This window comes from Phalangium opilio, unplaced genomic scaffold (assembly GCF_054372755.1).
Source record: "Phalangium opilio isolate 3A_F unplaced genomic scaffold, DU_Popi_V2 ptg000209l_1, whole genome shotgun sequence".
NCBI classification, from domain to species: domain Eukaryota; kingdom Metazoa; phylum Arthropoda; class Arachnida; order Opiliones; family Phalangiidae; genus Phalangium; species Phalangium opilio.
In genome coordinates, this window is record NW_028324217.1 from 13357065 (window position 1) to 13382994 (window position 25930).

The 25930-nt window shown below is 38.4% G+C and overlaps 3 protein-coding genes, 1 non-coding gene and 41 pseudogenes across 4 annotated transcripts; 3 read left to right on the forward strand and 42 right to left on the reverse strand.

Annotated features, from left to right (window-relative positions):
- Positions 1-239: 239 nt before the first annotated feature.
- LOC149620673 (5S ribosomal RNA) lies at positions 240-342 on the reverse strand (annotated as a pseudogene).
- A 136-nt stretch (positions 343-478) lies between these two features.
- Positions 479-597, reverse strand: LOC149620674 (5S ribosomal RNA; annotated as a pseudogene).
- Positions 598-733: 136 nt separating this feature from the next.
- LOC149620675 (5S ribosomal RNA) lies at positions 734-852 on the reverse strand (annotated as a pseudogene).
- Positions 853-988: 136 nt separating this feature from the next.
- Positions 989-1107, reverse strand: LOC149620676 (5S ribosomal RNA; annotated as a pseudogene).
- A 137-nt stretch (positions 1108-1244) lies between these two features.
- On the reverse strand, positions 1245-1363 carry LOC149620677 (5S ribosomal RNA; annotated as a pseudogene).
- A 135-nt stretch (positions 1364-1498) lies between these two features.
- On the reverse strand, positions 1499-1617 carry LOC149620678 (5S ribosomal RNA; annotated as a pseudogene).
- Positions 1618-2009: 392 nt separating this feature from the next.
- Positions 2010-2128, reverse strand: LOC149620679 (5S ribosomal RNA; annotated as a pseudogene).
- Positions 2129-2250: 122 nt separating this feature from the next.
- LOC149620680 (5S ribosomal RNA) lies at positions 2251-2353 on the reverse strand (annotated as a pseudogene).
- A 136-nt stretch (positions 2354-2489) lies between these two features.
- Positions 2490-2608, reverse strand: LOC149620681 (5S ribosomal RNA; annotated as a pseudogene).
- A 375-nt stretch (positions 2609-2983) lies between these two features.
- On the reverse strand, positions 2984-3086 carry LOC149620682 (5S ribosomal RNA; annotated as a pseudogene).
- Positions 3087-3222: 136 nt separating this feature from the next.
- On the reverse strand, positions 3223-3341 carry LOC149620683 (5S ribosomal RNA; annotated as a pseudogene).
- A 136-nt stretch (positions 3342-3477) lies between these two features.
- LOC149620684 (5S ribosomal RNA) lies at positions 3478-3596 on the reverse strand (annotated as a pseudogene).
- A 375-nt stretch (positions 3597-3971) lies between these two features.
- On the reverse strand, positions 3972-4074 carry LOC149620685 (5S ribosomal RNA; annotated as a pseudogene).
- Positions 4075-4210: 136 nt separating this feature from the next.
- Positions 4211-4329, reverse strand: LOC149620686 (5S ribosomal RNA; annotated as a pseudogene).
- A 375-nt stretch (positions 4330-4704) lies between these two features.
- LOC149620687 (5S ribosomal RNA) lies at positions 4705-4807 on the reverse strand (annotated as a pseudogene).
- A 136-nt stretch (positions 4808-4943) lies between these two features.
- LOC149620688 (5S ribosomal RNA) lies at positions 4944-5062 on the reverse strand (annotated as a pseudogene).
- Positions 5063-5196: 134 nt separating this feature from the next.
- Positions 5197-5315, reverse strand: LOC149620689 (5S ribosomal RNA; annotated as a pseudogene).
- Positions 5316-5451: 136 nt separating this feature from the next.
- On the reverse strand, positions 5452-5570 carry LOC149620690 (5S ribosomal RNA; annotated as a pseudogene).
- A 137-nt stretch (positions 5571-5707) lies between these two features.
- LOC149620691 (5S ribosomal RNA) lies at positions 5708-5826 on the reverse strand (annotated as a pseudogene).
- Positions 5827-5962: 136 nt separating this feature from the next.
- LOC149620692 (5S ribosomal RNA) lies at positions 5963-6081 on the reverse strand (annotated as a pseudogene).
- Positions 6082-6216: 135 nt separating this feature from the next.
- Positions 6217-6335, reverse strand: LOC149620693 (5S ribosomal RNA; annotated as a pseudogene).
- Positions 6336-6472: 137 nt separating this feature from the next.
- Positions 6473-6590, reverse strand: LOC149620694 (5S ribosomal RNA; annotated as a pseudogene).
- A 137-nt stretch (positions 6591-6727) lies between these two features.
- Positions 6728-6846, reverse strand: LOC149620695 (5S ribosomal RNA; annotated as a pseudogene).
- Positions 6847-6968: 122 nt separating this feature from the next.
- On the reverse strand, positions 6969-7071 carry LOC149620696 (5S ribosomal RNA; annotated as a pseudogene).
- A 136-nt stretch (positions 7072-7207) lies between these two features.
- Positions 7208-7326, reverse strand: LOC149620697 (5S ribosomal RNA; annotated as a pseudogene).
- A 375-nt stretch (positions 7327-7701) lies between these two features.
- LOC149620698 (5S ribosomal RNA) lies at positions 7702-7804 on the reverse strand (annotated as a pseudogene).
- Positions 7805-7940: 136 nt separating this feature from the next.
- On the reverse strand, positions 7941-8059 carry LOC149620699 (5S ribosomal RNA; annotated as a pseudogene).
- Positions 8060-8193: 134 nt separating this feature from the next.
- Positions 8194-8312, reverse strand: LOC149620700 (5S ribosomal RNA; annotated as a pseudogene).
- Positions 8313-8449: 137 nt separating this feature from the next.
- On the reverse strand, positions 8450-8568 carry LOC149620701 (5S ribosomal RNA; annotated as a pseudogene).
- Positions 8569-8705: 137 nt separating this feature from the next.
- On the reverse strand, positions 8706-8824 carry LOC149620702 (5S ribosomal RNA; annotated as a pseudogene).
- A 136-nt stretch (positions 8825-8960) lies between these two features.
- On the reverse strand, positions 8961-9079 carry LOC149620703 (5S ribosomal RNA; annotated as a pseudogene).
- Positions 9080-9457: 378 nt separating this feature from the next.
- Positions 9458-9560, reverse strand: LOC149620704 (5S ribosomal RNA; annotated as a pseudogene).
- Positions 9561-9696: 136 nt separating this feature from the next.
- On the reverse strand, positions 9697-9815 carry LOC149620705 (5S ribosomal RNA; annotated as a pseudogene).
- Positions 9816-9949: 134 nt separating this feature from the next.
- LOC149620706 (5S ribosomal RNA) lies at positions 9950-10068 on the reverse strand (annotated as a pseudogene).
- A 137-nt stretch (positions 10069-10205) lies between these two features.
- LOC149620707 (5S ribosomal RNA) lies at positions 10206-10324 on the reverse strand (annotated as a pseudogene).
- Positions 10325-10461: 137 nt separating this feature from the next.
- LOC149620708 (5S ribosomal RNA) lies at positions 10462-10580 on the reverse strand (annotated as a pseudogene).
- Positions 10581-10716: 136 nt separating this feature from the next.
- LOC149620709 (5S ribosomal RNA) lies at positions 10717-10835 on the reverse strand (annotated as a pseudogene).
- A 137-nt stretch (positions 10836-10972) lies between these two features.
- Positions 10973-11090, reverse strand: LOC149620710 (5S ribosomal RNA; annotated as a pseudogene).
- Positions 11091-11227: 137 nt separating this feature from the next.
- On the reverse strand, positions 11228-11346 carry LOC149620711 (5S ribosomal RNA; annotated as a pseudogene).
- A 364-nt stretch (positions 11347-11710) lies between these two features.
- Positions 11711-11829, reverse strand: LOC149620712 (5S ribosomal RNA; annotated as a pseudogene).
- A 137-nt stretch (positions 11830-11966) lies between these two features.
- On the reverse strand, positions 11967-12085 carry LOC149620713 (5S ribosomal RNA; annotated as a pseudogene).
- Positions 12086-14696: 2611 nt separating this feature from the next.
- Positions 14697-15533, forward strand: LOC149620714 (uncharacterized). Its single transcript, XM_089854016.1, has 2 exons — positions 14697-14768; positions 14835-15533. Exon 2 carries the CDS (start codon positions 14928-14930, stop codon positions 15516-15518), a length of 591 nt encoding a protein of 196 aa, XP_089710142.1. The 5' UTR covers positions 14697-14768; positions 14835-14927; the 3' UTR covers positions 15519-15533.
- Positions 15534-17649: 2116 nt separating this feature from the next.
- On the forward strand, positions 17650-18730 carry LOC149620715 (uncharacterized). Its single transcript, XM_089854578.1, has 3 exons — positions 17650-18234; positions 18296-18520; positions 18599-18730. The coding sequence occupies exons 1-3, from the start codon at positions 17824-17826 to the stop codon at positions 18728-18730; spliced, it is 768 nt and encodes a 255-aa protein (XP_089710704.1). The 5' UTR covers positions 17650-17823.
- A 9-nt stretch (positions 18731-18739) lies between these two features.
- LOC149620716 (uncharacterized) lies at positions 18740-19507 on the forward strand. The gene is made up of 3 exons (XM_089854017.1): positions 18740-18819; positions 18966-19021; positions 19088-19507. The coding sequence occupies exons 1-3, from the start codon at positions 18762-18764 to the stop codon at positions 19442-19444; spliced, it is 471 nt and encodes a 156-aa protein (XP_089710143.1). The 5' UTR covers positions 18740-18761; the 3' UTR covers positions 19445-19507.
- Positions 19508-23506: 3999 nt separating this feature from the next.
- Positions 23507-23579, reverse strand: TRNAD-GUC (transfer RNA aspartic acid (anticodon GUC)). The gene has a single exon. It is a non-coding gene; the product is annotated as a tRNA-Asp (tRNA).
- Between the last annotated feature and the right edge of the window lie 2351 nt (positions 23580-25930).

Below are 25930 nucleotides of genomic sequence, written 5' to 3' on the forward strand. Positions count from 1 at the left end.
CCAACTGCAAGCAGTGTTCCAAAGTGGCCTCCCTCCCAAGTACTGACTGCGCTCGACGCTGCTTAACTTCGGTTAACGGACAAAAACCGGTGTATTCAGCGTGATATGGCCGTTGCCGAGAGCACTAGTTAATAATTTGAATTTAATTAACCTTCATCTTTATAAAACAATAACAAAAAGAAGATATGTTTGCTTTTTTCATATCTGGTGGAATTTAAAAGTGGAAACAAAAAGGAAAAAGCCAACGGCACGCAGTGTTCCCAAGTACTGATTGCGCTCGACGCTGCTTAACTTCGGTGATCGGACGAGAACCGGTGTTTTCAGCGTGATATGGCCGTTGCCGAGAGTGCTAGTTAATAATTCGAATTTAAATTAAGTGAGACAAATTAACCTTCATCTTTTGAAAACAATATCAAAAAGAAAATATGTTTGCTTTTTTCATATCTATTGGAATTTAAAAGACAAAAAAAAGTGAAAAAGCCAACTGCAAGCAGTTTTCCTAAGTGGCCTCCCTCCCAAGTACTGACTGCGCTCGACGCTGCTTAACTTCGGTGATCGGACGAGAACCGGTGTTTTCAGCGTGATATGGCCGTTGCCGAGAGTGCTAATTAAAAATTCGAATTTAAATTAAGTGAGACAAATTAACCTTCATCTTTTGAAAACAATATCAAAAAGAAAATATGTTTGCTTTTTTCATATCTATTGGAATTTAAAAGACAAAAAAAAGTGAAAAAGCCAACTGCAAGCAGTTTTCCTAAGTGGCCTCCCTCCCAAGTACTGACTGCGCTCGACGCTGCTTAACTTCGGTGATCGGACGAGAACCGGTGTTTTCAGCGTGATATGGCCGTTGCCGATAGTGCTAATTAAAAATTCGAATTTAAATTAAGTGAGACAAATTAACCTTCATCTTTTGAAAACAATATCAAAAAGAAAATATGTTTGCTTTTTTCATATCTATTGGAATTTAAAAGACAAAAAAAAGTGAAAAAGCCAACTGCAAGCAGTTTTCCTAAGTGGCCTCCCTCCCAAGTACTGACTGCGCTCGACGCTGCTTAACTTCGGTGATCGGACGAGAACCGGTGTTTTCAGCGTGATATGGCCGTTGCCGAGAGTGCTAGTTAATAATTCGAATTTAAATTAAGTGGGAAAAATTAACCTTCATCATTTTAAAACAATAACAAAAAGAAAATATGTTTGCTTTTTTCATATCTGTTGGAATTTAAATGAGAAAAAAAAAGTGAAAAAGCCAACTGCAAGCAGTGTTCCTAAATGGCCTCCCTCCCAAGTACTGACTGCGCTCGACGCTGCTTAATTTCGGTGATCGGAGGAGAACCGGTGTTTTCAGCGCGATATGGCCGTTCCCGAGAGTGTTAGTTAATAATTCGAATTTAAAGTAAGTGAGACAAATTAACTGTCATCTTTTTAAAACAATAACAATTAGAAAATATGTTTGCTTTTTTCATATCTATTGGAATTTAAAAGACAAAAAAAGTGAAAAAGCTAACGGCATGCAGTGTTCTTAAGTGGCCTCCCTCCCAAGTACTGACTGCGCTCGACGCTGTTTAACTTCGGTGATCGGACGAGAACCGGTGTTTTCAGCGTGATATGGCCGTTGCCGAGAGTGCTAGTTAATAATTCGAATTTAAATTAAGTGAGAAAAATTAACCTTCATCATTTTAAAACAATAACAAAAAGAAAATATGTTTGCTTTTTTCATATCTGTTGGAATTTAAATGAGAAAAAAAAAGTGAAAAAGCCAACTTCACGCAGTGTTCGTAAGTGGTCTCCCTCCCAAGTACTGACTGCGCTCGACGCTGCTAACTTCGGCGATCGAACGAGAACCGGTGTTTTTAGCGTGATATGGCCGTTGCCGAGAGTGCTAGTTAATAGTTCGAATTTAAAGTAAGTGAGACAAAATAACCTTCATCTTTTTAAAACAATAACAAAAAGAAAATATGTTTTCTTTTTTCATATCTATTGGAATTTAAAGGACAGAAAAAAAGTGAAAAAGCTAACGGCATGCAGTGTTCCTAAGTGGCCTCCCTCCCAAGTACTGACTGCGCTCGACGCTGCTTAACTTCGGTTAACGGACAAAAACCGGTGTATTCAGCGTGATATGGCCGTTGCCGAGAGTACTAGTTAATAATTTGAATTTAATTAACCTTCATCTTTATAAAACAATAACAAAAAGAAGATATGTTTGCTTTTTTCATATCTGGTGGAATTTAAAAGTGGAAACAAAAAGGAAAAAGCCAACGGCACGCTGTGTTCCCAAGTACTGACTGCGCTCGACGCTGCTTAACTTCGGTGATCGGACGAGAACCGGGGTTTTCAGCGTGATATGGCCGTTGCCGAGAGTGCTAGTTAATAATTCGAATTTAAATTAAGTGAGACAAATTAACCTTCATCTTTTGAAAACAATATCAAAAAGAAAATATGTTTGCTTTTTTCATATCTATTGGAATTTAAAAGACAAAAAAAAGTGAAAAAGCCAACTGCAAGCAGTGTTCCAAAGTGGCCTCCCTCCCAAGTACTGACTGCGCTCGACGCTGCTTAACCTCGGTGATCGGACGAGCACCGGTGTTTTCAGCGTGATATGGCCGTTGCCGAGAATGCTAGTTAATAGTTCGAATTTAAAGTAAGTGAGACAAATTAACCATCTTTTTAAAACAATAACAAAAAGAAAATATGTTTGCTTTTTTCATATCTATTGGAATTTAAAAGACAGAAAAAAAGTGAAAAAGCTGACGGCATGCAGTGTTCCTAAGTGGCCTCCCTCCCAAATATTGACTGCGCTCGACGCTGCTTAACTTCGGTTAACGGACAAAAACCGGTGTATTCAGCGTGATATGGCCGTTGCCGAGAGTACTAGTTAATAATTTGAATTTAATTAACCTTCATCTTTATAAAACAATAACAAAAAGAAGATATGTTTGCTTTTTTCATATCTGGTGGAATTTAAAAGTGGAAACAAAAAGGAAAAAGCCAACGGCACGCAGTGTTCCCAAGTACTGACTGCGCTCGACGCTGCTTAACTTCGGTGATCGGACGAGAACCGGTGTTTTCAGCGTGATATGGCCGTTGCCGAGAGTGCTAGTTAATAATTCGAATTTAAATTAAGTGAGACAAATTAACCTTCATCTTTTGAAAACAATAAAAAAAAGAAAATATGTTTGCTTTTTTCATATCTATTGGAATTTAAAAGACAAAAAAAAGTGAAAAAGCCAACTGCAAGCAGTGTTCCAAAGTGGCCTCCCTCCCAAGTACTGACTGCGCTCGACGCTGCTTAACCTCGGTGATCGGACGAGCACCGGTGTTTTCAGCGTGATATGGCCGTTGCCGAGAGTGCTAGTTAATAGTTCGAATTTAAATTAAGTGAGACAAATTAACCTTCATCTTTTGAAAACAATAACAAAAAGAAAATATGTTTGCTTTTTTCATATCTATTGGAATTTAAAAGACAAAAAAAAGTGAAAAAGCCAACTGCAAGCAGTGTTCCAAAGTGGCCTCCCTCCCAAGTACTGACTGCGCTCGACGCTGCTTAACCTCGGTGATCGGACGAGCACCGGTGTTTTCAGCGTGATATGGCCGTTGCCGAGAGTGCTAGTTAATAGTTCGAATTTAAAGTAAGTGAGACAAATTAACCATCTTTTTAAAACAATAACAAAAAGAAAATATGTTTGCTTTTTTCATATCTATTGGAATTTAAAAGACAGAAAAAAAGTGAAAAAGCTGACGGCATGCAGTGTTCCTAAGTGGCCTCCCTCCCAAGTACTGACTGCGCTCGACGCTGCTTAACTTCGGTTAACGGACAAAAACCGGTGTATTCAGCGTGATATGGCCGTTGCCGAGAGTACTAGTTAATAATTTGAATTTAATTAACCTTCATCTTTATAAAACAATAACAAAAAGAAGATATGTTTGCTTTTTTCATATCTGGTGGAATTTAAAAGTGGAAACAAAAAGGAAAAAGCCAACGGCACGCAGTGTTCCCAAGTACTGACTGCGCTCGACGCTGCTTAACTTCGGTGATCGGACGAGAACCGGTGTTTTCAGCGTGATATGGCCGTTGCCGAGAGTGCTAGTTAATAATTCGAATTTAAATTAAGTGAGACAAATTAACCTTCATCTTTTGAAAACAATAACAAAAAGAAAATATGTTTGCTTTTTTCATATCTATTGGAATTTAAAAGACAAAAAAAAGTGAAAAAGCCAACTGCAAGCAGTGTTCCAAAGTGGCCTCCCTCCCAAGTACTGACTAAGCCCGACGCTGCTTAACTTCGGTGATCGGACGAGCACCGGTGTTTTCAGCGTGATATGGCCGTTGCCGAGAGTGCTAGTTAATAGTTCGAATTTAAAGTAAGTGAGACAAATTAACCATCTTTTTAAAACAATAACAAAAAGAAAATATGTTTGCTTTTTTCATATCTATTGGAATTTAAAAGACAGAAAAAAAGTGAAAAAGCTGACGGCATGCAGTGTTCCTAAGTGGCCTCCCTCCCAAGTACTGACTGCGCTCGACTCTGCTTAACTTCGGTTAACGGACGAAAACCGGTGTATTCAGCGTGATATGGCCATTGCCGAGAGTACTAGTTAATAATTTGAATTTAATTAACCTTCATCTTTATAAAACAATAACAAAAAGAAGATATGTTTGCTTTTTTCATATCTGGTGGAATTTAAAAGTGGAAACAAAAAGGAAAACGCCAACGGCACGCAGTGTTCCCAAGTACTGACTGCGCTCGACGCTGCTTAACTTCGGTGATCGGGGGAGAACCGGTGTTTTCAGCGTGATATGGCCGTTGCCGAGAGTGCTAGTTAATAATTCGAATTTAAATTAAGTGAGACAAATTAACCTTCATCTTTTGAAAACAATAACAAAAAGAAAATATATTTGCTTTTTTCATATCTATTGGAATTTAAAAGACAAAAAAAAGTGAAAAAGCCAACTGCAAGCAGTGTTCCTAAGTGGCCTCCCTCCCAAGTACTGACTGCGCTCGACGCTACTTAACTTCGGTGATCGGACGAGCACCGGTGTTTTCAGCGTGATATGGCCGTTGCCGAGAGTGCTAGTTAATAGTTCGAATTTAAAGTAAGTGAGACAAATTAACCATCTTTTTAAAACAATAACAAAAAGAAAATATGTTTCCTTTTTTCATATCTATTGGAATTTAAAAGACAGAACAAAAGTGAAAAAGCTAACGGCATGCAGTGTTCCTAAGTGGCCTCCCTCCCAAGTACTGACTGCGCTCGACGCTGCTTAACTTCGGTGATCGGACGAGAACCGGTGTTTTCAGCGTGATATGGCCGTTGCCGAGAGTGCTAATTAAAAATTCGAATTTAAATTAAGTGAGACAAATTAACCTTCATCTTTTGAAAACAATAATAAAAAGAAAATATGTTTCCTTTTTTCATATCTATTGGAATTTAAAAGACAAAAAAAAGTGAAAAAGCCAACGGCAAGCAGTGTTCCTAAGTGGCCTCCCTCCCATGTACTGACTGCGCTCGACGCTGCTTAACTTCGGTGATCGGACGAGCACCGGTGTTTTCAGCGTGATATGGCCGTTGCCGAGATTGCTAGTTAATAGTTCGAATATAAAGTAAGTGAGACAAATTAACCTTCATCTTTTAAAAAAAAAAACAAAAAGAAAATATGTTTGCTTTTTTCATATCTATTGGAATTTAAAAGACAGAAAAAAAGTGAAAAAGCTAACGGCATGCAGTGTTCCTAAGTAGCCTCCCTCCCAAGTACTGACTGCGCTCGACGCTGCTTAACTTCGGTGATCGGACGAGAACCGGTGTTTTCAGCGTGATATGGCCGTTGCCGAGAGTGCTAGTTAATAATTCGAATTTAAATTAAGTGAGACAAATTAGCTTTCATCTTTTTAAAACAATAACAAAAAGAAAATATGTTTGCTTTTTTCATATCTATTGGAATTTAAAAGACAAAAAAAAGTGAAAAAGCCAACTGCAAGCAGTTTTCCTAAGTGGCCTCCCTCCCAAGTACTGACTGCGCTCGACGCTGCTTAACTTCGGTGATCGGACGAGAACCGGTGTTTTCAGCGTGATATGGCCGTTGCCGAGAGTGCTAATTAAAAATTCGAATTTAAATTAAGTGAGACAAATTAACCTTCATCTTTTGAAAACAATAACAAAAAGAAAATATGTTTGCTTTTTTCATATCTATTGGAATTTAAAAGACAAAAAAAGTGAAAAAGCTAACGGCATGCAGTGTTCTTAAGTGGCCTCCCTCCCAAGTACTGACTGCGCTCGACGCTGTTTAACTTCGGTGATCGGACGAGAACCGGTGTTTTCAGCGTGATATGGCCGTTGCCGAGAGTGCTAGTTAATAATTCGAATTTAAATTAAGTGAGAAAAATTAACCTTCATCATTTTAAAACAATAACAAAAAGAAAATATGTTTGCTTTTTTCATATCTGTTGGAATTTAAATGAGAAAGAAAAAGTGAAAAAGCCAACTTCACGCAGTGTTCCTAAGTGGTCTCCCTCCCAAGTACTGACTGCGCTCGACGCTGCTAACTTCGGCGATCGAACGAGAACCGGTGTTTTTAGCGTGATATGGCCGTTGCCGAGAGTGCTAGTTAATAGTTCGAATTTAAAGTAAGTGAGACAAAATAACCTTCATCTTTTTAAAACAATAACAAAAAGAAAATATGTTTGCTTTTTTCATATCTATCGGAATTTAAAAGACAGAAAAAAAGTGAAAAAGCTAACGGCATGCAGTGTTCCTAAGTGGCCTCCCTCCCAAGTACTGACTGCGCTCGACGCTGCTTAACTTCGGTTAACGGACAAAAACCGGTGTATTCAGCGTGATATGGCCGTTGCCGAGAGTACTAGTTAATAATTTGAATTTAATTAACCTTCATCTTTATAAAACAATAACAAAAAGAAGATATGTTTGCTTTTTTCATATCTGGTGGAATTTAAAAGTGGAAACAAAAAGGAAAAAGCCAACGGCACGCAGTGTTCCCAAGTACTGACTGCGCTCGACGCTGCTTAACTTCGGTGATCGGACGAGAACCGGTGTTTTCAGCGTGATATGGCCGTTGCCGAGATTGCTAGTTAATAATTCGAATTTAAATTAAGTGAGACAAATTAACCTTCATCTTTTGAAAACAATAACAAAAAGAAAATTTGTTTGCTTTTTTCATATCTATTGGAATTTAAAAGACAAAAAAAAGTGAAAAAGCCAACTGCAAGCAGTGTTCCAAAGTGGCCTCCCTCCCAAGTACTGACTGCGCTCGACGCTGCTTAACCTCGGTGATCGGACGAGCACCGGTGTTTTCAGCGTGATATGGCCGTTGCCGAGAGTGCTAGTTAATAGTTCGAATTTAAAGTAAGTGAGACAAATTAACCATCTTTTTAAAACAATAACAAAAAGAAAATATGTTTGCTTTTTTCATATCTATTGGAATTTAAAAGACAGAAAAAAAGTGAAAAAGCTGATGGCATGCAGTGTTCCTAAGTGGCCTCCCTCCCAAGTACTGACTGCGCTCGACTCTGCTTAACTTCGGTTAACGGACGAAAACCGGTGTATTCAGCGTGATATGGCCGTTGCCGAGCGTACTAGTTAATAATTTGAATTTAATTAACCTTCATCTTTATAAAACAATAACAAAAAGAAGATATGTTTGCTTTTTTCATATCTGGTGGAATTTAAAAGTGGAAACAAAAAGGAAAAAGCCAACGGCACGCAGTGTTCCCAAGTACTGACTGCGCTCGACGCTGCTTAACTTCGGTGATCGGACGAGAACCGGTGTTTTCAGCGTGATATGGCCGTTGCCGAGAGTGCTAGTTAATAATTCGAATTTAAATTAAGTGAGACAAATTAACCTTCATCTTTTGAAAACAATAACAAAAAGAAAATATGTTTGCTTTTTTCATATCTATTGGAATTTAAAAGACAAAAAAAAGTGAAAAAGCCAACTGCAAGCAGTGTTCCAAAGTGGCCTCCCTCCCAAGTACTGACTGCGCCCGACGCTGCTTAACTTCGGTGATCGGACGAGCACCGGTGTTTTCAGCGTGATATGGCCTTTGCCGAGAGTGCTAGTTAATAGTTCGAATTTAAAGTAAGTGAGACAAATTAACCATCTTTTTAAAACAATAACAAAAAGAAAATATGTTTGCTTTTTTCATATCTATTGGAATTTAAAAGACAGAACAAAAGTGAAAAAGCTAACGGCATGCAGTGTTCCTAAGTGGCCTCCCTCCCAAGTACTGACTGCGCTCGAAGCTGCTTAACTTCGGTGATCGGACGAGAACCGGTGTTTTCAGCGTGATATGGCCGTTGCCGAGAGTGCTAATTAAAAATTCGAATTTAAATTAAGTGAGACAAATTAACCTTCATCTTTTGAAAACAATAATAAAAAGAAAATATGTTTGCTTTTTTCATATCTATTGGAATTTAAAAGACAGAAAAAAAGTGAAAAAGCTAACGGCATGCAGTGTTCCTAAGTGGCCTCCCTCCCAAGTACTGACTGCGCTCGACGCTGCTTAACTTCGGTGATCGGACGAGAACCGGTGTTTTCAGCGTGATATGGCCGTTGCCGAGAGTGCTAGTTAATAATTCGAATTTAAATTAAGTGACACAAATTAACTTTCATCTTTTTAAAACAATAACAAAAAGAAAATATGTTTGCTTTTTTCATATCTATTGGAATTTAAAAGACAAAAACAAAGTGAAAAAGCGAACTGCAAGCAGTGTTCCTAAATGGCCTCCCTCCCAAGTACTGACTGCGCTCGACGCTGCTTAACTTCGGTGATCGGAGGAGAACCGGTGTTTTCAGCGCGATATGGCCGTTCCCGAGAGTGCTAGTCAATAATTCTAATTTGAAGTAAGTGAGACAAATTAACTTTCATCTTTTTAAAACAATAACAATTAGAAAATATGTTTGCTTTTTTCATATCTATTGGAATTTAAAAGACAAAAAAAAGTGAAAAAGCTAACGGCATGCAGTGTTCTTAAGTGGCCTCCCTCCCAAGTACTGACTGCGCTCGACGCTGCTTAACTACGGTGATCGGACGAGAACCGGTGTTTTCAGCGTGATATGGCCGTTGCCGAGAGTGCTAGTTAATAATTCGAATTTAAATTAAGTGAGAAAAATTAACCTTCATTATTTTAAAACAATAACAAAAAGAAAATATGTTTGCTTTTTTCATATCTATTGGAATTTAAAAGACAGAAAAAAAGTGAAAAAGCTGACGGCATGCAGTGTTCCTAAGTGGCCTCCCTCCCAAGTACTGACTGCGCTCGACTCTGCTTAACTTCGGTTAACGGACGAAAACCGGTGTATTCAGCGTGATATGGCCGTTGCCGAGCGTACTAGTTAATAATTTGAATTTAATTAACCTTCATCTTTATAAAACAATAACAAAAAGAAGATATGTTTGCTTTTTTCATATCTGGTGGAATTTAAAAGTGGAAACAAAAAGGAAAAAGCCAACGGCACGCAGTGTTCCCAAGTACTGACTGCGCTCGACGCTGCTTAACTTCGGTGATCGGACGAGAACCGGTGTTTTCAGCGTGATATGGCCGTTGCCGAGAGTGCTAGTTAATAATTCGAATTTAAATTAAGTGAGACAAATTAACCTTCATCTTTTGAAAACAATAACAAAAAGAAAATATGTTTGCTTTTTTCATATCTATTGGAATTTAAAAGACAAAAAAAAGTGAAAAAGCCAACTGCAAGCAGTGTTCCAAAGTGGCCTCCCTCCCAAGTACTGACTGCGCCCGACGCTGCTTAACTTCGGTGATCGGACGAGCACCGGTGTTTTCAGCGTGATATGGCCTTTGCCGAGAGTGCTAGTTAATAGTTCGAATTTAAAGTAAGTGAGACAAATTAACCATCTTTTTAAAACAATAACAAAAAGAAAATATGTTTGCTTTTTTCATATCTATTGGAATTTAAAAGACAGAACAAAAGTGAAAAAGCTAACGGCATGCAGTGTTCCTAAGTGGCCTCCCTCCCAAGTACTGACTGCGCTCGAAGCTGCTTAACTTCGATGATCGGACGAGAACCGGTGTTTTCAGCGTGATATGGCCGTTGCCGAGAGTGCTAATTAAAAATTCGAATTTAAATTAAGTGAGACAAATTAACCTTCATCTTTTGAAAACAATAATAAAAAGAAAATATGTTTGCTTTTTTCATATCTATTGGAATTTAAAAGACAGAAAAAAAGTGAAAAAGCTAACGGCATGCAGTGTTCCTAAGTGGCCTCCCTCCCAAGTACTGACTGCGCTCGACGCTGCTTAACTTCGGTGATCGGACGAGAACCGGTGTTTTCAGCGTGATATGGCCGTTGCCGAGAGTGCTAGTTAATAATTCGAATTTAAATTAAGTGAGACAAATTAACTTTCATCTTTTTAAAACAATAACAAAAAGAAAATATGTTTGCTTTTTTCATATCTATTGGAATTTAAAAGACAAAAACAAAGTGAAAAAGCGAACTGCAAGCAGTGTTCCTAAATGGCCTCCCTCCCAAGTACTGACTGCGCTCGACGCTGCTTAACTTCGGTGATCGGAGGAGAACCGGTGTTTTCAGCGCGATATGGCCGTTCCCGAGAGTGCTAGTCAATAATTCTAATTTGAAGTAAGTGAGACAAATTAACTTTCATCTTTTTAAAACAATAACAATTAGAAAATATGTTTGCTTTTTTCATATCTATTGGAATTTAAAAGACAAAAAAAAGTGAAAAAGCTAACGGCATGCAGTGTTCTTAAGTGGCCTCCCTCCCAAGTACTGACTGCGCTCGACGCTGCTTAACTACGGTGATCGGACGAGAACCGGTGTTTTCAGCGTGATATGGCCGTTGCCGAGAGTGCTAGTTAATAATTCGAATTTAAATTAAGTGAGAAAAATTAACCTTCATTATTTTAAAACAATAACAAAAAGAAAATATGTTTGCTTTTTTCATATCTGTTGGAATTTAAATGAGAAATAAAAAGTGAAAAAGCCAACTTCACGCAGTGTTCCTAAGTGGTCTCCCTCCCAAGTACTGACTGCGCTCGACGCTGCTAACTTCGGCGATCGAACGAGAACCGGTGTTTTCAGCGTGATATGGCCGTTGCCGAGAGTGCTATTTAATAATTCGAATTTAAATTAAGTGAGACAAATTAACCTTCATCATTTTAAAACAATAACAAAAAGAAAATATGTTTGCTTTTTTCATATCTATTGGAATTTAAAAGAGGAAAAAAAATTGAAAAAGCTAACGGCACGCAGTGTTCCTTAGTGGTCTCCCTCCCAAGTACTGACTGCGCTCGACGCTGCTTAATTGCGGTTATCGGACGAGAATCGGTGTATTCAGCGTGATATGGCCGTTGCCGATAGTGCTAGTTAATAATTTGAATTTAATTAACCTTCATCTTTATAAAACAATAACAAAAAGAAGATATATTTGCTTTTTTCATATCTGGTGGAATTTAAAAGAGGAAACAAAAAAGAAAAAGCCAACGGCACGCAGTGTTTCCAAGTACTGACTGCGCTCGACCCTTCTTAACTTTGGTGATCGGACGAGAACCGGTGTTTTCAGCGTGATATGGCCGTTGCTGAGAGTGCTAGTTAATAATTCGAATTTAAATTAAGTGAGACAAATTAACCTTCATCTTTTTAAAACAATAACAAAAAGAAAATATGTTTGCTTTTTTCATATCTATAGGAATTTAAAAGACAAAAAAAAAAAGTGAAAAAGCTAACGGCAAGCAGTGTTCCTAAGTGGCCTCCCTCCTAAGTACTGACTGCGCTCGACGCTGATTAACTTTGGTGATCGGGGGAGAACCGGTGTTTTCAGCGCGATATGGCCGTTGCCGAGAGTGCTAGTTAATAATTCGAATTTAAATTAAGTGAGACAAATTAACCTTCATCTTTTTAAAACAATAACAAAAAGAAAATATGTTTGCTTTTTTCATATCTATTGGATTTTAAAAGACAAAAAAAAAGTGAAAAAGCTAACGGCAAGCAGTGTTCCTAAGTGGCCTCCCTCCCAAGTACTGACTGCGCTCGACGCTGCTTAACTTCGGTGATCGGACGAGAACCGGTGTTTTAAGCGTGATATGGCCGTTGCCGAGATTGCTAGTTAATAATTCGAATTTAAATTAAGTGAGACAAATTAACCTTCATCTATTTAAGGTTAGCATATTTTGAGTATATCTTCACTATTTTCAAATATAACCACTGAAACCATTATATTTGTTTTTTGCTTTAATTCAAGCGAATGTAACCATATTCATTCAAAAAATTAAATTTTCAATAAGAAATCGTTGTCACGGATTTTGTATCTTGAAGAAGAAAAACATGCGATTTTTTCGGTACACTTTTGAATGCATTTTTTCTTTACAAATTTTTGACCGAATTCAGCTTAATTCCCTATAAAATTCTCATTAAAAGTGTGGCAATGGTTAGCGCGTTCGGCTGTTAACCGAAAGGTTATCTGTTCGAGCCCACCCGGGAACGTTGGTGTGAAATTTTATAATTAACGTAAAAAGTCAAAGCTTTTCCATTATACCTGACGACAATTTATTCTCTAAGCTTCCGTTGCACAATGGTTAGCGCGTTCGGCTGTTAACCGAAAGGTTGGTGGTTCGAGCCCACCCGTGAGCGGTGTTGTGAGGTCTCAGATGTAGCGTAAAAAGTCATAATTGTTCCAAAATACCTTTAGATTATTTCAATTCTAAGCTTCCGTGGCGTAATGCTTAGTGCGTTCGACTGTTAACCGAAAGGTTGGTGGTTCGAGCCACGGCCAACTTAAGATACTCGACAAGCTCGCCAATGAGGCCATTATATGAGGAGTGAATCATATTTTGAGCTTCATTTTGAACCTAAATTAATAATTTTATATCCATTGTTTCACTCCAAAACATTTTCTAAACTAATTGGACCTTGGCTCTTCTCTGTGTTATTTTAAAATATTACACAACGGAATTGTTTGTTTTATGAAATAAGATTTAATATTATATTAAATGTATGTATTGTGGAATGTTATATAGTGTATTGCATTTAAAAAAACCATGTTTAAACTGAGTTTTTTTTTTATGACTCGTAGTTACAATTTCAAAACTTTACGACTAATGGGTTTATTTTCTGGATGTGTTGCTGATTGCCGCAGTCTTCAAGCTTGAGGAGTAGCCGATACTTTACTTTTTGCAGGATTCTTATTTTGGCAAGTCTGGTATTATAGCTTCAACATAATTTTGAAGGTTCGCTACAAAAGTTCTGCTTGGGTACCGAAGATTTACTTTAGAAGCTTGACAAGTATTTATATTATTAAATTACACAGAAGATGACTTTTTGTGATAAAATAAAACGCCAAAAAAATAATTTTTCAAATTTATTGAGTTTTGACATCGCAATAATTACAAATTCAAATTTCGCGGGAAATGAAACCGGGCTTCATAATTACTCGGGCTTCATAATTATTCGCCTTCAAATTGAAGTTTAAGTTTAGATAATTATTGGGAGTGAAACAATTGATATAAAATTATTAGATTAGGTTCAAAAGAAGCTCAAAATATGATTCACGCCTTATAAAATACCCAGAGTTGATAAAAATAGGAAATATTTTGAAAACGACTCCTAATTAACGGTAGAATCCAGTTCCGAAACCATTTTCCATAGTAATAGCATTAGAAACGTATTTTAGCTCGTCCCGAGTTGTTCCGGCTAGCTTAAACAAAAACATGGCCAAGGCTTAGGAACAATAATTTATTGAAAGCGAAATAATTTATGTAAAATTATGAAATTAGGTTCAAAATGAAGCTCAAAACTTACTTCACGCCTCATAAAATACCCAGAGTTGACAAAAATTGGAAACATATTAAAAAGGACTCTTAAATGCTGATAGAATCCAATCTCGGGACTATACACCATAGGATTAACATTAGAAAAAAATTTTAGCTCGTCTCCTTTTGTCCCGGCTTCATATTTTTTTCAGGTTTTTTCTCATACGCTCGTTAACATAGAGGGGGATCAATCTTGGCTGGCCTCATTGGCGAGCTTGTCGAGTATCTTAAGTTGGCCGTGTTGCCACTGGACAACACTTGTGAAATAATTTTATACTGGTTCGAATTTTTATAATTATAGTCAGAAGGGAATTATTAAGAGAAGGTTGCCACAGTATATACCCGTAAAGCATTATGTATGTAACGTCATTCTTACCAGGCTACCCTACCCCGCTCTCCCCATCCCGCATCTGATTGGTTGACTTAGTACTGACGTAAAGCATGACGTAATCTCGAAAAAAAATAGTACAAGATCACGAGGTGTCCGGGGAGGGGGGGAACTTCCTCTGGTTTGTTGCTTACTTAAAATGGAGTCAATGACGATGTTTAAGTTGAAGAGCGACAAAGAAACACAATGTAATTTTTACGCGAAATTGTTAAGTAATAAATCGTGCCAAGTTAAATTTAATGATCGTAAAGCCAGTTGTTCAACAAAAGAAAATAATATTGACGAAAGTGATGAAAGCACTAATAAGAAGAGAAAACTTGATGATTTGGTAAGCCTTGGCTAGCTTCTCAACTCTTAACCTTGTTCGCTTGTGGTTTTTTAAGCCGTGTGCTTATAAGTTGATAATACTTCTGATTTGATTGCTTAATATCTCATCTTTAATCTAAATAGGAGACTTCCATACCGATACAACAAGCATCAAAACTGACTAAAGTAATTGACTGACTAAAAGGTTTGAAAAACGCTGGAAAAATAAGCCAGTTTGTTACGTACAATGAGATAGTAGCTCTTAATTCTAATGATGTAAGACATAATTAATTTCGTATGTAGAGAACTTTACTAAAGATTTAAAATAATATTTCGCTGCAGCATTACTTGGAAATAACAAGATCGGATATTTTCGTTCTTAACCTTGGTGATAAGCCCATAAAGTTCCTAATTGACGAGAAGGGAGAAGCCTCAATGATTGTAGCCTTTCGAGGTGTATGTTCAAGGGAACGTATCTTTGATGAGGATTTATTTTTGGACGAAAAAGCATTTGCATTTCTTAAGGGAGTTTTTGGTGAAGGTTACGTACTCTGTCCTGGTGTTACGAATGAAGCTCTACAAAAGATATCCGAGATAAAGTTTACTCCAAAACACATTGTGAAATATGATTCTCCCGCACCAAGAATATCGTCACAGCTTTGTTCAGTTTGGTTTAAACCTTCTAAATTTACTCCGGATAAATATAAGGATTCTAAAAATCATTGTAATCCATGTCGAAACCTTTCAAAACACATCAAGACTCTAGGAAATCGTGTTTATGCTTCACCATCATCGAAGTGTCCCTTTAAATTCTTATCTCCGAGGAGTAAAAGCAAGCGTCAATCTCACCTAAGAGTCCGAAGGCACAGGCTTTTTGAATCCAATAAAAAACTGAAAGCTAAATGCAATGAATATGAACTTACTCTATCCTCAAGTCAAAGCAAGGAATTATCAAATGTGACGAACATAATAAACAAAGATTTTTCAAACGAGTTGAATGAACTATTCAATCAAAATCCAGAATGAAGTGGAACATTAAAAGACATTTGGGAGAAAGATTGTGCTAGACATATAGAGCAAGATAAACAGCAATTTCAAGAAGATCAACTGAGGAATAGTAAGCCATCCTTAATCTTACAGCACTACAAAATTACATTTCTTTAATTGTTTTTTATACTATTTACTAAGGAAAGGGATTAAAAGCATAGATGGGCACTATCATATCATTTGATAGTTTTACCACTTGATACGATAGAAAACTAAATCTGCCCCTATCAAAGTATCAATTTTGATAGTTATTTTCGAGAAAAATTTGAATTATAATGATCGATTGAGTTTGATAGCTTAGAAAGTGCACTCGAAGTTGATATGATTCATTGATTCGTTGAAATCTTCTAGAGAAAAATATCGATTCTCAACGTGATCTGGCTACTAACCCCATCTTTTAGAAATCATAAAAAATGATAGGCATTATTCCTTGAGAAATAAATTGATTCTTTGAGTGAGTTTATTTGGCGACATCTGTTTTCTGATTTCATTTTAAAAAATTATGTGCTAATCTTTGATAGGCAATTTTGATAGTTATGAAAATTTCTGGAAAGATAAGTCGTTTTTTGAATGATATCGAAGTTTTTAATATATTTGAACGTTAGCAAGTGTAGGTTTATTCTATAAGAAGATTCTGTACTTGGTGGTCGTTATAACCCTCTCAAACAAATAAATAAAAATAAAATAAACGATGGTTCAACAGTTCAAACTGTGAAGACGGAGCTTCTTGTATATAGAAGCTCCGTGCTGTCACTGATGTGAACGACTACTCGAGGAGGAAGAACGATTCCACGAAATCATCCAAACGTAGAATTAGATAAATTAAAGTGTAGATTTTCTGATTTTTATTACCCACAGTTTTAATTGCAATTTTTGCCTTTAATTATTATTAGTTAACCGTTTATAGTAGATGGTTTAGATTAAATCAAGGGCGAATAATTTGAAAAAGTTTGGATAGTAGCTTTTGAACTATAGACAGTTAAAAGTCAAACTTGAGAAATGAGATTATGGAAATTATATGAATATATGAAAATATTAGAAATTCTACAAAATCAGGAAATATCAGGAATCGATTAAACAGAGTAAAAGTAGGTAGAGCCCAAATCAGTTTGATCGAAAACAATCAAATTTAAAGTCCGGAAATTAAATAATCGATTAATTTAGTCGTTCCTAAAGATTTCAATTTGATTTGATAGGCAAAAAATCTATCTAACAATGAGAGCCAATCTAACATATTGAAGGAAGATTTGATAGTTTCACCATCTATGATTTGTTGAGAGGGAAAAAATCTATCTAACAAATAATGCCCGTCTAAAATATAGCTAGAAGAATTGATAGTTTCGCCAAATATGATAGTTTGAGAGGAAAAATATCTATCTAACCAGCAGTGTCAGTCTAAAATATAGTCAGAAGAGTTGATAGTTTCGCTATCTATGATAGTTTGAGAGGAAAAATATCTATCTAACCAGCAATGTCAGTCAAAAATATAGTCAGAAGAGTTGATAGTTCCGCCATCTATGATAGTTTGAGAGGAAAAAAATCTATCTAAGAAGGAGTTCCACTCTAAAATATAGCCAGAAGAATTGATAGTTTCGCCATCTATGATAGTTTGATAGGAAAAAAATCTATCTAAGGAGGAGTGCCCAACTCTGATTAAAAGGAAACAAGTGGAGCACCATAACATACCGCATAGGTAAATAGCCACGTTGACTGTTGTTGGTTATTGAGGCACATTTGACCTGCAGTGGGGCTAGGGCTAGGAAGTTATAAAAATTATTTCGTAATTCACGTCGCGTTGAGGCGAGAAGCCAGTGGGGCGGGGCTCTGCGAGAGACGCACGTGTGGATAGTAGAAAAGTTAAAATTTGACAAATTTATCTTATGCTCTGAATAATTTTATAACTTCCCGATGGGAGCTTTCACCTAAAGCAATGTTCATGGCAAACAACATGAGTGACACTAGGTAATAATTGTCAAAATATTTTCTAGCCCTTGCCATAGCTTGTAGGAGCCATGCAGCCTACGAAGCTATACAAAGTTTTGGAATTATTCAATTACCTAGTTGGAGAAGCGTGCAAAGAAAAATGTCAAAACATCTGGACGGACCTGGTATCAATTTTGATTACTTGAAAGAGCAGAAAAGTTGTTACGAGGATTTCATCAAAGAAGAAGTGGCTAATGGGAAATTGGAACCCAAACGTGATGGACTACTTATTTTCGATGAAGTCAAAGTTACAGCTAAAGTCATTTGGAACTGCAAAAACCACAAGTTGGTTGGGCTTGCTATGACCCACGAACAACTTTCTAGTTTGGACGATATTTACGATGATCTTAAATCCACCGATTACTTGCCAAAAGCAAACTATATGTTGCAATTCCTTTGGAGAGATTTAACTTCGGATTACGATATTGTTGGGCCTTACTTTGCGTCAGAAAACACCACAGACTCTCATTTCATTGCGGCTTGTCTTTTTGAAGTTTTAAGGGCCTTTCAACTGCATGAATTTAAAGTATCAGCTTTGATGTGTGATGGAGCATCGTCCAATTTGACTCTCATAAAGCTAACGCAGAACTATCAGGGAGCATTCGGTGTCAAAATCTCATCAAACGGTATCAATGTTGGAATTAAACCCTCCTTCAGAAATCCTTTTGTTCTAAATGAATATATTCATTGGATAATTTGTCCTTCACACCAGGTGAGAAATTTGTAATTACAAAGTCAATTATTTGTATAGGTCATTAATATTATAATTTCAGATGAAAAGTTTGATCAACGCGCTCTTTTCTTCAAAAGAAGGAGGAACCCGTAAATTTACCAATCAAGGTGTAAAATTTGGATGGGACCAAATTATATCTTTGAAAAAACGGGAAGATAAGAGGAGGGAACAAGACATTCCGAGATTAGTGCCATCTCTTCTTCAAAGTTATATTGATAGAGATGCGTGGACCAAACTAAACGTTAAGCCAGCTCGTATAATGCAGGTACGAAATAGGTTTTCAAAAGTGTAAATAAGAATATGGATATGAGAAGTAAATTTTGTCAATTGAACTCAACTGTAGCAAAATGATGTGTTGGCAGAACTATTTGAATATGCAAATCCTAAGAATGGCAATAAGCCAGTTGATAGCGCAGAAACAATGGCCACATTTAACTATCTCAAGGCTTGCAATTTGCTTTTCGAAAAGGGTTAAGGTGAAAATTAGAAGCACAGAAGACTCGCCAATGATAAATATAGAGAACGGTTTTAACTATTTTAAAAATTGGCTAATGAACTTAAAAGGTAAGCTTATGACATTACCCATTTAGTGTGTCTGCTCTACCACCACTTGGGCACTTTTTTTGCTCCTAAAGGTATTATGGGCACACTCTAAGGGAGGGTAAAGAGGTAACAAAGTGATTTTTTTATCATTTCTTCTACTAATCTAGAACGTGATGAGAAATTCAACCTTATGTACCCATCAAAGGAATTTCTTTCGTGGCAGGTAAATAGGAGGTTTTTAAACCAGCACACTTACGAAACTAAAAGGGTATTATCGTTATTGGTTTAGACATGGGATTTGCTTAGGGTGATGGTCTTTGGGATGAAAGGCCTTGTAGCGGACTTTTCCAAAAAGTACCCAAGCTACTATCTTCTCCCACTTCGATTAAACGGGAGTGCGGTTGAAACCCTATTTGCACAATACAAGTTCAACGCCAATGGAAAATTATCTGGAACAGATTTCGCATACGCTAGAAAAAACAGGCAGACAAAAACTGAGGTACACGGACACCACCATTCAAGCAAGGGTTATAGAACTGAACGATTATACGTCAGTCAAAACTTCTCAAAATTCAATCAAGGACGAGTGATAAAGAAAAAAGCTATACAATATTGTCTTAAAAAGAATAAGAAGATACAATGTTGATCGAATCTATCTTTATTAATTACAAAGATATTGCAAATTAAAATATCACATTTTATAATCTTGTAGGAACTTTGGCTTTTTTATTGTCCTTCTTGACGACCTTTTGTTATTAGATGATGTGCTGTTGAGATCTTCTTTAGAGGAGGTGGTGTTGAGATCATTAGATGATTGAGGTTTTAATGATGATTCTGTGCTTTTTGGTTTACAATTTTTTCTGAAACTAGCCGGTTCTTTAACTGGCAGAGGCTTTTTGCACGAGAAACTAGATTGACTTTGTTTACAGATTTCACCCTTTGTAAGTTTTAAGTCTGACTTTTTTTCATTAGGTAAGGTGGTGGTGACTTTCTTGGATGCTTGGCACTTTTGGGGAGAGTTGGTGATTTCTTTTAATGACTGGGTTTTTCGGAGAGAACTAGTAGGTGACTGAGCCTCTCTCAAAACGCAAGATGTCTTCGCTGTGGTAGTGATGTGTGATTTAGTTTCAGTTTTTAAAAGTTTCAATTTTCTGCGGTTTGCAGTTGACTTTCTCTTAGGTGTTTCACAATTTCTTGCGTCGTGATTTGGGTTTCCTTTACTTTCTTGACTAGCAGATGGTCTTTTTCGGGTAATATTTTCATCAACTTGTTTACTAGTGACAGGTTGATTAGACATATTAGTAGCAGCACTAAACCCAGTCGCCTTTGACATGACGTATAGTTCATCCCTTAGTGATGCACAACCCTTGGACATTTCCTTTCTGTTTTCACTTATTTTAGCTTCGTTTGCTTCAAGCCAATCATTGAAGGTCGCATGCACAATTTTTCTTGTCCATTCCTTGTAAACGGGTCGCAACACTTTCTCCGGTTTCTCTGTGATGGTTAGGGCAATTTCCATAAACAACAAGAATAAGTTTTCATCTTGAAAAACATCTTCAGTTAGCACCTTTATAATGTTACTCCCGTGTTTACAAATGCCATCGCTATTAAGGTAGGTTCTCACTTTGGTATTTAGTTCTTTTAAAAAGGGTTTTAGTTCTGGTCGAGGAAACTGCATGCCTCCTTCGTCTCTCATTATCATTCCTGAATAGTCTAAATTGGATTTATCTTCCTTATCCATGCTAAAGGCCCAGCTCAGTTCATACATCATTCGAGCTTCATTGATTTGGTCATTTGTTAAGGATTTTGACTTTCCATACATCACTCTGGCTTTGAAAACTCTTCTTATGTCTGATAAGCACCCACCACCAAAAGACACGTAGCTTCTGTCGTATTTGTCTATTAAATCTTCATTGTTTGTTGTCAGTTTTTGGGCTTCAGTAAGTGTAGGATCATCACACTCTCTTTGGCTAGAATGCTCAATATTATCACTGGAATCATTGATCGGAGATTCCAAATTATCACTATTGCTATTATTGCTGCGTAATTCTCTATGAAGGAGTACTGTTTTTGCCACGGTGAACACTTCGTAGCCATAGGCATGAAACAACGCAAGTTTATTGGAGTCGGTACATTCAATATCCGATAATGGATTTAGAAACTTATCTAGCACCCAAAAGTGTTGAGCTATGGAGTCATACCAACTTATAATCATAATTGTTGACTTTTCTGAACTAGTTTTGCTTTTAAACTTTTTTTTGTTGGGTTCACAGCTGGCATACTAATTTTATCATAAGTTAAGCGGAAAAGGTCAAGCATATACTTAATTAGTGACTGAAACTTGGTAGTTTCCTGTAATAAAGCTTCGTGGCATATCAAGATATTTGTTCCCTCTACGTTTATTGAGTTAATGAACTTTTCACCTGTACAGTTTTTCAGAATAATTTCGGTGCACTTCTGAACAGTTTCCATTATTAATTCTTCGTTAACCCTAGGTGAGATAATTATTAACACCATTTAGTAGTGATATTTCTTTTCTAACGAGAAATTTTGTAAACCAATATTAAAATGAATCAGAAAGATGAATGCGTACCTTAAAGGCAGGTATAACTAAAATCTTCACTGCCAGTCTGCCCTCCGCGTAAGCCTCGGTTCAGTAAGCAGACAGCTTTCCCTTGAAAAATGCCCGGGGATTGCGGAGCGATATCAAGGGGTCTATTTTACAAGCGTGAATAGGTTTTGTAACCCTGCTCTAATTTTCCCGCGTTTTCTGATGTTGGGAAGAATGACGTTACAATAATCTCAACTAGTGGCAACCTTCTCTTAATAATTCCCTTCTGGTATAGTCTTTTATTAAACAAACTGAAGTTATGAAAGTCGCTGCTGAGCACTGTGTTCATACCGTAGAAGAAGTTCGTTGCGTCCCTGTGGGACATTTTCACCCATTCTGAGGCGAATACTAAACCCCTTCTCGGGGTATGGGAGGGGATACCCGGCTAGGGTATTTAAAAAGGTCGCTCTTTATGGAACGAACTACATTCGCCCATTCTGGGGCATCTAATAACCCATTGTGGGGTTTTCTAGTACGTCTTTTCGCGAGCGCGCTTTGCACTGGACTGTCCTAAAAAGATTCTGACTATTTTTGTCCTGAAGGGACCCAGCTCCTTTTCTCACCAATAGCCCAATCCTTAAGATTCCAGCCCAAAACCCGCCAGCTACTCATTGGATGAAGAAATCCCCCCCAAAGGGGCGACCCTGAACCTTGATTGTTGTTGAACTTTCTAATGCATGCAGATGCAAGGTTAGTATACGCGTTCCCATGCAGCCCATGCTATGAGTCACTATTTTAAGGGTCATAAAGTTCTATTTTCCTAAGTTTCCCAACCTCTCCATCCCAAACAGTCCACGTGCGGCGCTTTTAATTTTATTGCTTCACTTTGGCTCGGACACAGTGACTTCCAGCGCTTTCTACAGAGAGTCATATACAAAACGTTTCTTAGTATTAACAAACAAAGTCAGGAAACGTTTCTTTAGTAATAAGATATTTTTGGAGCTTTCGCCCTTTTCACACACAAAGGGCGTTTTAACTTTATCTTTAAAAATAAGCGAGAGTCGCTCTAAACTAAAAACAGATGTCCATTTTAAAAGGTTTTGGATATCTTTTCAATATATATATATATAACAAAGTTCAAAGTAATAAAATGTCCTTTTAGCGGCAAAACAGTAAAATGAAAATAACAAAGTTTCTCTATCGAACGTAAAAAAACTCATGGTTTCGAACCATGAGAAAAAACCGAACTATAGCTTTACGAGGTTAATTGCTAAAACGCACAAAGTTTTAAATTTAGGAACCGTGAATCGCGCGGATTCAACAGGCCGTGGCTCGAACAATAAACCTTTCGGTTAACAGTCGAACGCACTAAGCATTGCGCCACGGAAGCTTAGAAATGAAATAATCGTCAGGTATTTTGGAACAATTATGATTTTTACGCTACATCTGAGACCTCACAACACCGCTCCCGGGTGGGCTCGAACCACCAACCTTTCGGTTAACAGCCGAATGCGCTAACAATTGAGCCACGGAAGCTCGGAAATTAAATGGTCGTCAGGTATTGTGGAAAACTTTGACTTTTTACGTAACAACTTAGATATCACAACACCGCTCCCGGGTGGGCTCGAACCACCAACCTTTTGATTAACAGCTGAACGCGCTAAACATTTCGCCAGGGAAGCCCAAAAATTAAATGTTCGTCAGGTATTGTGGAAAACTTTGACTTTTTGCGTTACATCTGAGAACTCACAACACCGCTGCCGGGTGGTCTCGAACCACCAAACTTTTGATTAACAGCCGAACGCGCTAACCATTGCGCCGATGAAGCCCGGAAATTAAATGGTCGTCAGGTATTTTGGATAGACTTTGCCTTTTTCCGTAACATCTGAGACCTCACAACACCGCTCCCGGGTGTGCTCGAACCATTAACAGAAGCCCGGAAATTAAATGGTCGTCAGGTATTTTGGAAAATGTTTGACTTTTTACGTCACATCTGAGACCTCACAACACCGCTCCCGGGTGGGTTCGAATCACAAACCTTTTGATTAATAGCTGAACGCGCTAACCAATGCGCCAGGGAAGCCCAAAAATTAAATGGTCGTCAGGTATTGTGGAAAAGCTTTGGCTTTTTACGTTGCATCTGAGACCTCACAACACCGCTCCCGGATGGGCTCGATCCACCAACCTTTCGGTTGACAGCCGAACGCGCTAACCATTGCGTCACGGAAGCCCGAAATTAAATGGTCGTCAGGTATTGTTGAAAAACTTTGGCTTTTTACGTTACATTTGAGATCCCACAACACCGCTCCTGGGTGCGCTCGAACCACAAACCTTTGGAATAACAGCTGAACGCGCTAACCATTGCGCCACGGAAAACCAAAAAATAAATGGTCGTCAGGCATTGTGGAAAAACTTTGGCGTTTTACGTTACATCTGAGACCCCACAACACCTCTCCCGGGTGGGCTCGAACCACCAAACGTTCGGTTAACAGCTGACCGCGCTAACCATTGCGCCACGGAAGTCCGAAAATTAACTGTTCTTCAGGTATTGTGGAAAAACTCGGACTTTTTACGTTACATCTTAGACCTCGCAACACCGCTCCCGGGTGGGCTCGAACCACCAACCTTCTGAATAACAGCTCAGCGCGCTAACCATTGCGCCACGGAAGCCCAAAAATTATATGGTCGTCAGGTATTGTGGAAAATCTTTGACTTTTTACGTCACATCACAGACCTCACAACACCGCTCCCGGATGGGTTCGAACCACCAGCCTTTTGGTTAACAGCCGAACGCGCTAACCATTGCCCCACGGAAGCCCAGAAAATAAATGGTCGTCAGGTATTTTGGAAAAACTTTGGCTTTTTACGATACATCTGAGACCCCACAACTCCTCTCTCGGGTGGGCTCGAACCAACAACCTTTCGGTTAACAGCCGATCGCGCTAACCATTGCGCCAAGGAAGCCCAAAAATTAAATGGCCGTCAGGTATTGTGGAAAAACTCGGACTTTTTACGTTACATCTTAGACCTCGCAACACCGCTCCCGGGTGGGCTCGAACCACCAACCTTCTGAATAACAGCTCAGCGCGCTAACCATTGCGCCACGGAAGCCCAAAAATTATATGGTCGTCAGGTATTGTGGAAAATCTTTGACTTTTTACGTCACATCACAGACCTCACAACACCGCTCCCGGATGGGTTCGAACCACCAGCCTTTTGGTAAACAGCCGAACGCGCTAACCATTGCCCCACGGAAGCCCAGAAAATAAATGGTCGTCAGGTATTTTGGAAAAACTTTGGCTTTTTACGATACATCTGAGACCCCACAACTCCTCTCTCGGGTGGGCTCGAACCAACAACCTTTCGGTTAACAGCCGATCGCGCTAACCATTGCGCCAAGGAAGCCCAAAAATTAAATGGCCGTCAGGTATTGTGGAAAAACTCGGACTTTTTACGTTACATCTTAGACCTCACAACACCGCTCCCGGGTGGGCTCGAACCACCGACCTATTGGTTAACAGCCGAACGCGCTAACCATTGAGCCACAGAAGCTCAGAAATTAAATGGTGTTCACGTATTGTGGAAAAGTTTTGACTTTTTTTGCTACATCTGAGACCCCACAACATCTCTCCCGGGTGGGCTCGAACCACCAGCCTTTCAGTTAACAGCCGATCGCGCTAACCATTGCGCCAAGGAAGCCCAAAAATTAAATGGCCGTCAGGTAGTGTGGAAAAACTTTGGCTTTTTACGTTACATTTGAGACTTCACAACACCGCTCCCGGGTGGGCTCAAACCACCAACCTTTTGGTTAACATCCGAACGCGCTAATCGTTGCGCCAATGAAGCCCAAAATTGAATGGTCGTCAGGTATTCTGGAAAAACTTTGACTTATTACGTTACATCTGAGACCTCACAACACCCTTCCCGAATGGGCTCTAACCACCAACCTTTCGGTTAACAGCCGAACGCGCTAACCATTGTGCCACGGGAGCTTACAAATTAAATGGTCGTCAGATATTGTGGAAAAACCTTGACTTATTACGTTACATCTAAGACCTCACAACACCGTTCCCGGGTGCGCTCGAATCACCAACCTTTCGGTTAACAGCCGAACGCGCTAACCATTGCGCCACGGAAGCCCAAAAATTAAATGTTCGTCAGGTATTGTGTAAAAACTCTGACTTTTAACGTTACATCTGAGACCTCACAATACCGCTCCTGGGTGGGCTCGAACCAACAACCTTTCGGTTAACAGCCGAACGCGCTAACCATTGCGCCACAGAAGCCCGGAAATTAAATGGTCGTCAGGTATTTTGGAAAAACTTTGCCTTTTTACGTCACATCTGAGACCTCACAACACCGCTCCCAGGTGTGCTCGAACCATTAGCAGAAGCCCGGAAATTAAATGGTCGTCAGATATTTTGGAAAATGTTTGACTTTTTACGTCACATCTGAGACCTCACAACACCGCTCCCGGGTGGGTTCGAATCACAAACCTTTTGATTAACAGCTGAACGCGCTAACCAATGCGCCAGGGAAGCCCAAAAATTAAATGGTCGTCAGGTATTGTGGAAAAGCTTT

What these genes read in the sequence shown, in the direction of transcription:
- LOC149620714 (XM_089854016.1), top strand. Translation starts at nt 14,928, where the DNA reads ATGATTGTAGCCTTTCGAGGTGTATGTTCAAGGGAACGTATCTTTGAT.
- LOC149620715 (XM_089854578.1), top strand. Translation starts at nt 17,824, where the DNA reads ATGACCCACGAACAACTTTCTAGTTTGGACGATATTTACGATGATCTT. An exon ending in TAATTTGTCCTTCACACCAG is followed by an intron (nt 18,235 to 18,295) that starts GTGAGAAATTTG and finishes TTATAATTTCAG; the next exon opens with ATGAAAAGTTTGATCAACGC. An exon ending in AGCCAGCTCGTATAATGCAG is followed by an intron (nt 18,521 to 18,598) that starts GTACGAAATAGG and finishes ACTCAACTGTAG; the next exon opens with CAAAATGATGTGTTGGCAGA.
- LOC149620716 (XM_089854017.1), top strand. Translation starts at nt 18,762, where the DNA reads ATGATAAATATAGAGAACGGTTTTAACTATTTTAAAAATTGGCTAATG. An exon ending in TTGGCTAATGAACTTAAAAG is followed by an intron (nt 18,820 to 18,965) that starts GTAAGCTTATGA and finishes CTACTAATCTAG; the next exon opens with AACGTGATGAGAAATTCAAC. An exon ending in AGGAATTTCTTTCGTGGCAG is followed by an intron (nt 19,022 to 19,087) that starts GTAAATAGGAGG and finishes TTATTGGTTTAG; the next exon opens with ACATGGGATTTGCTTAGGGT.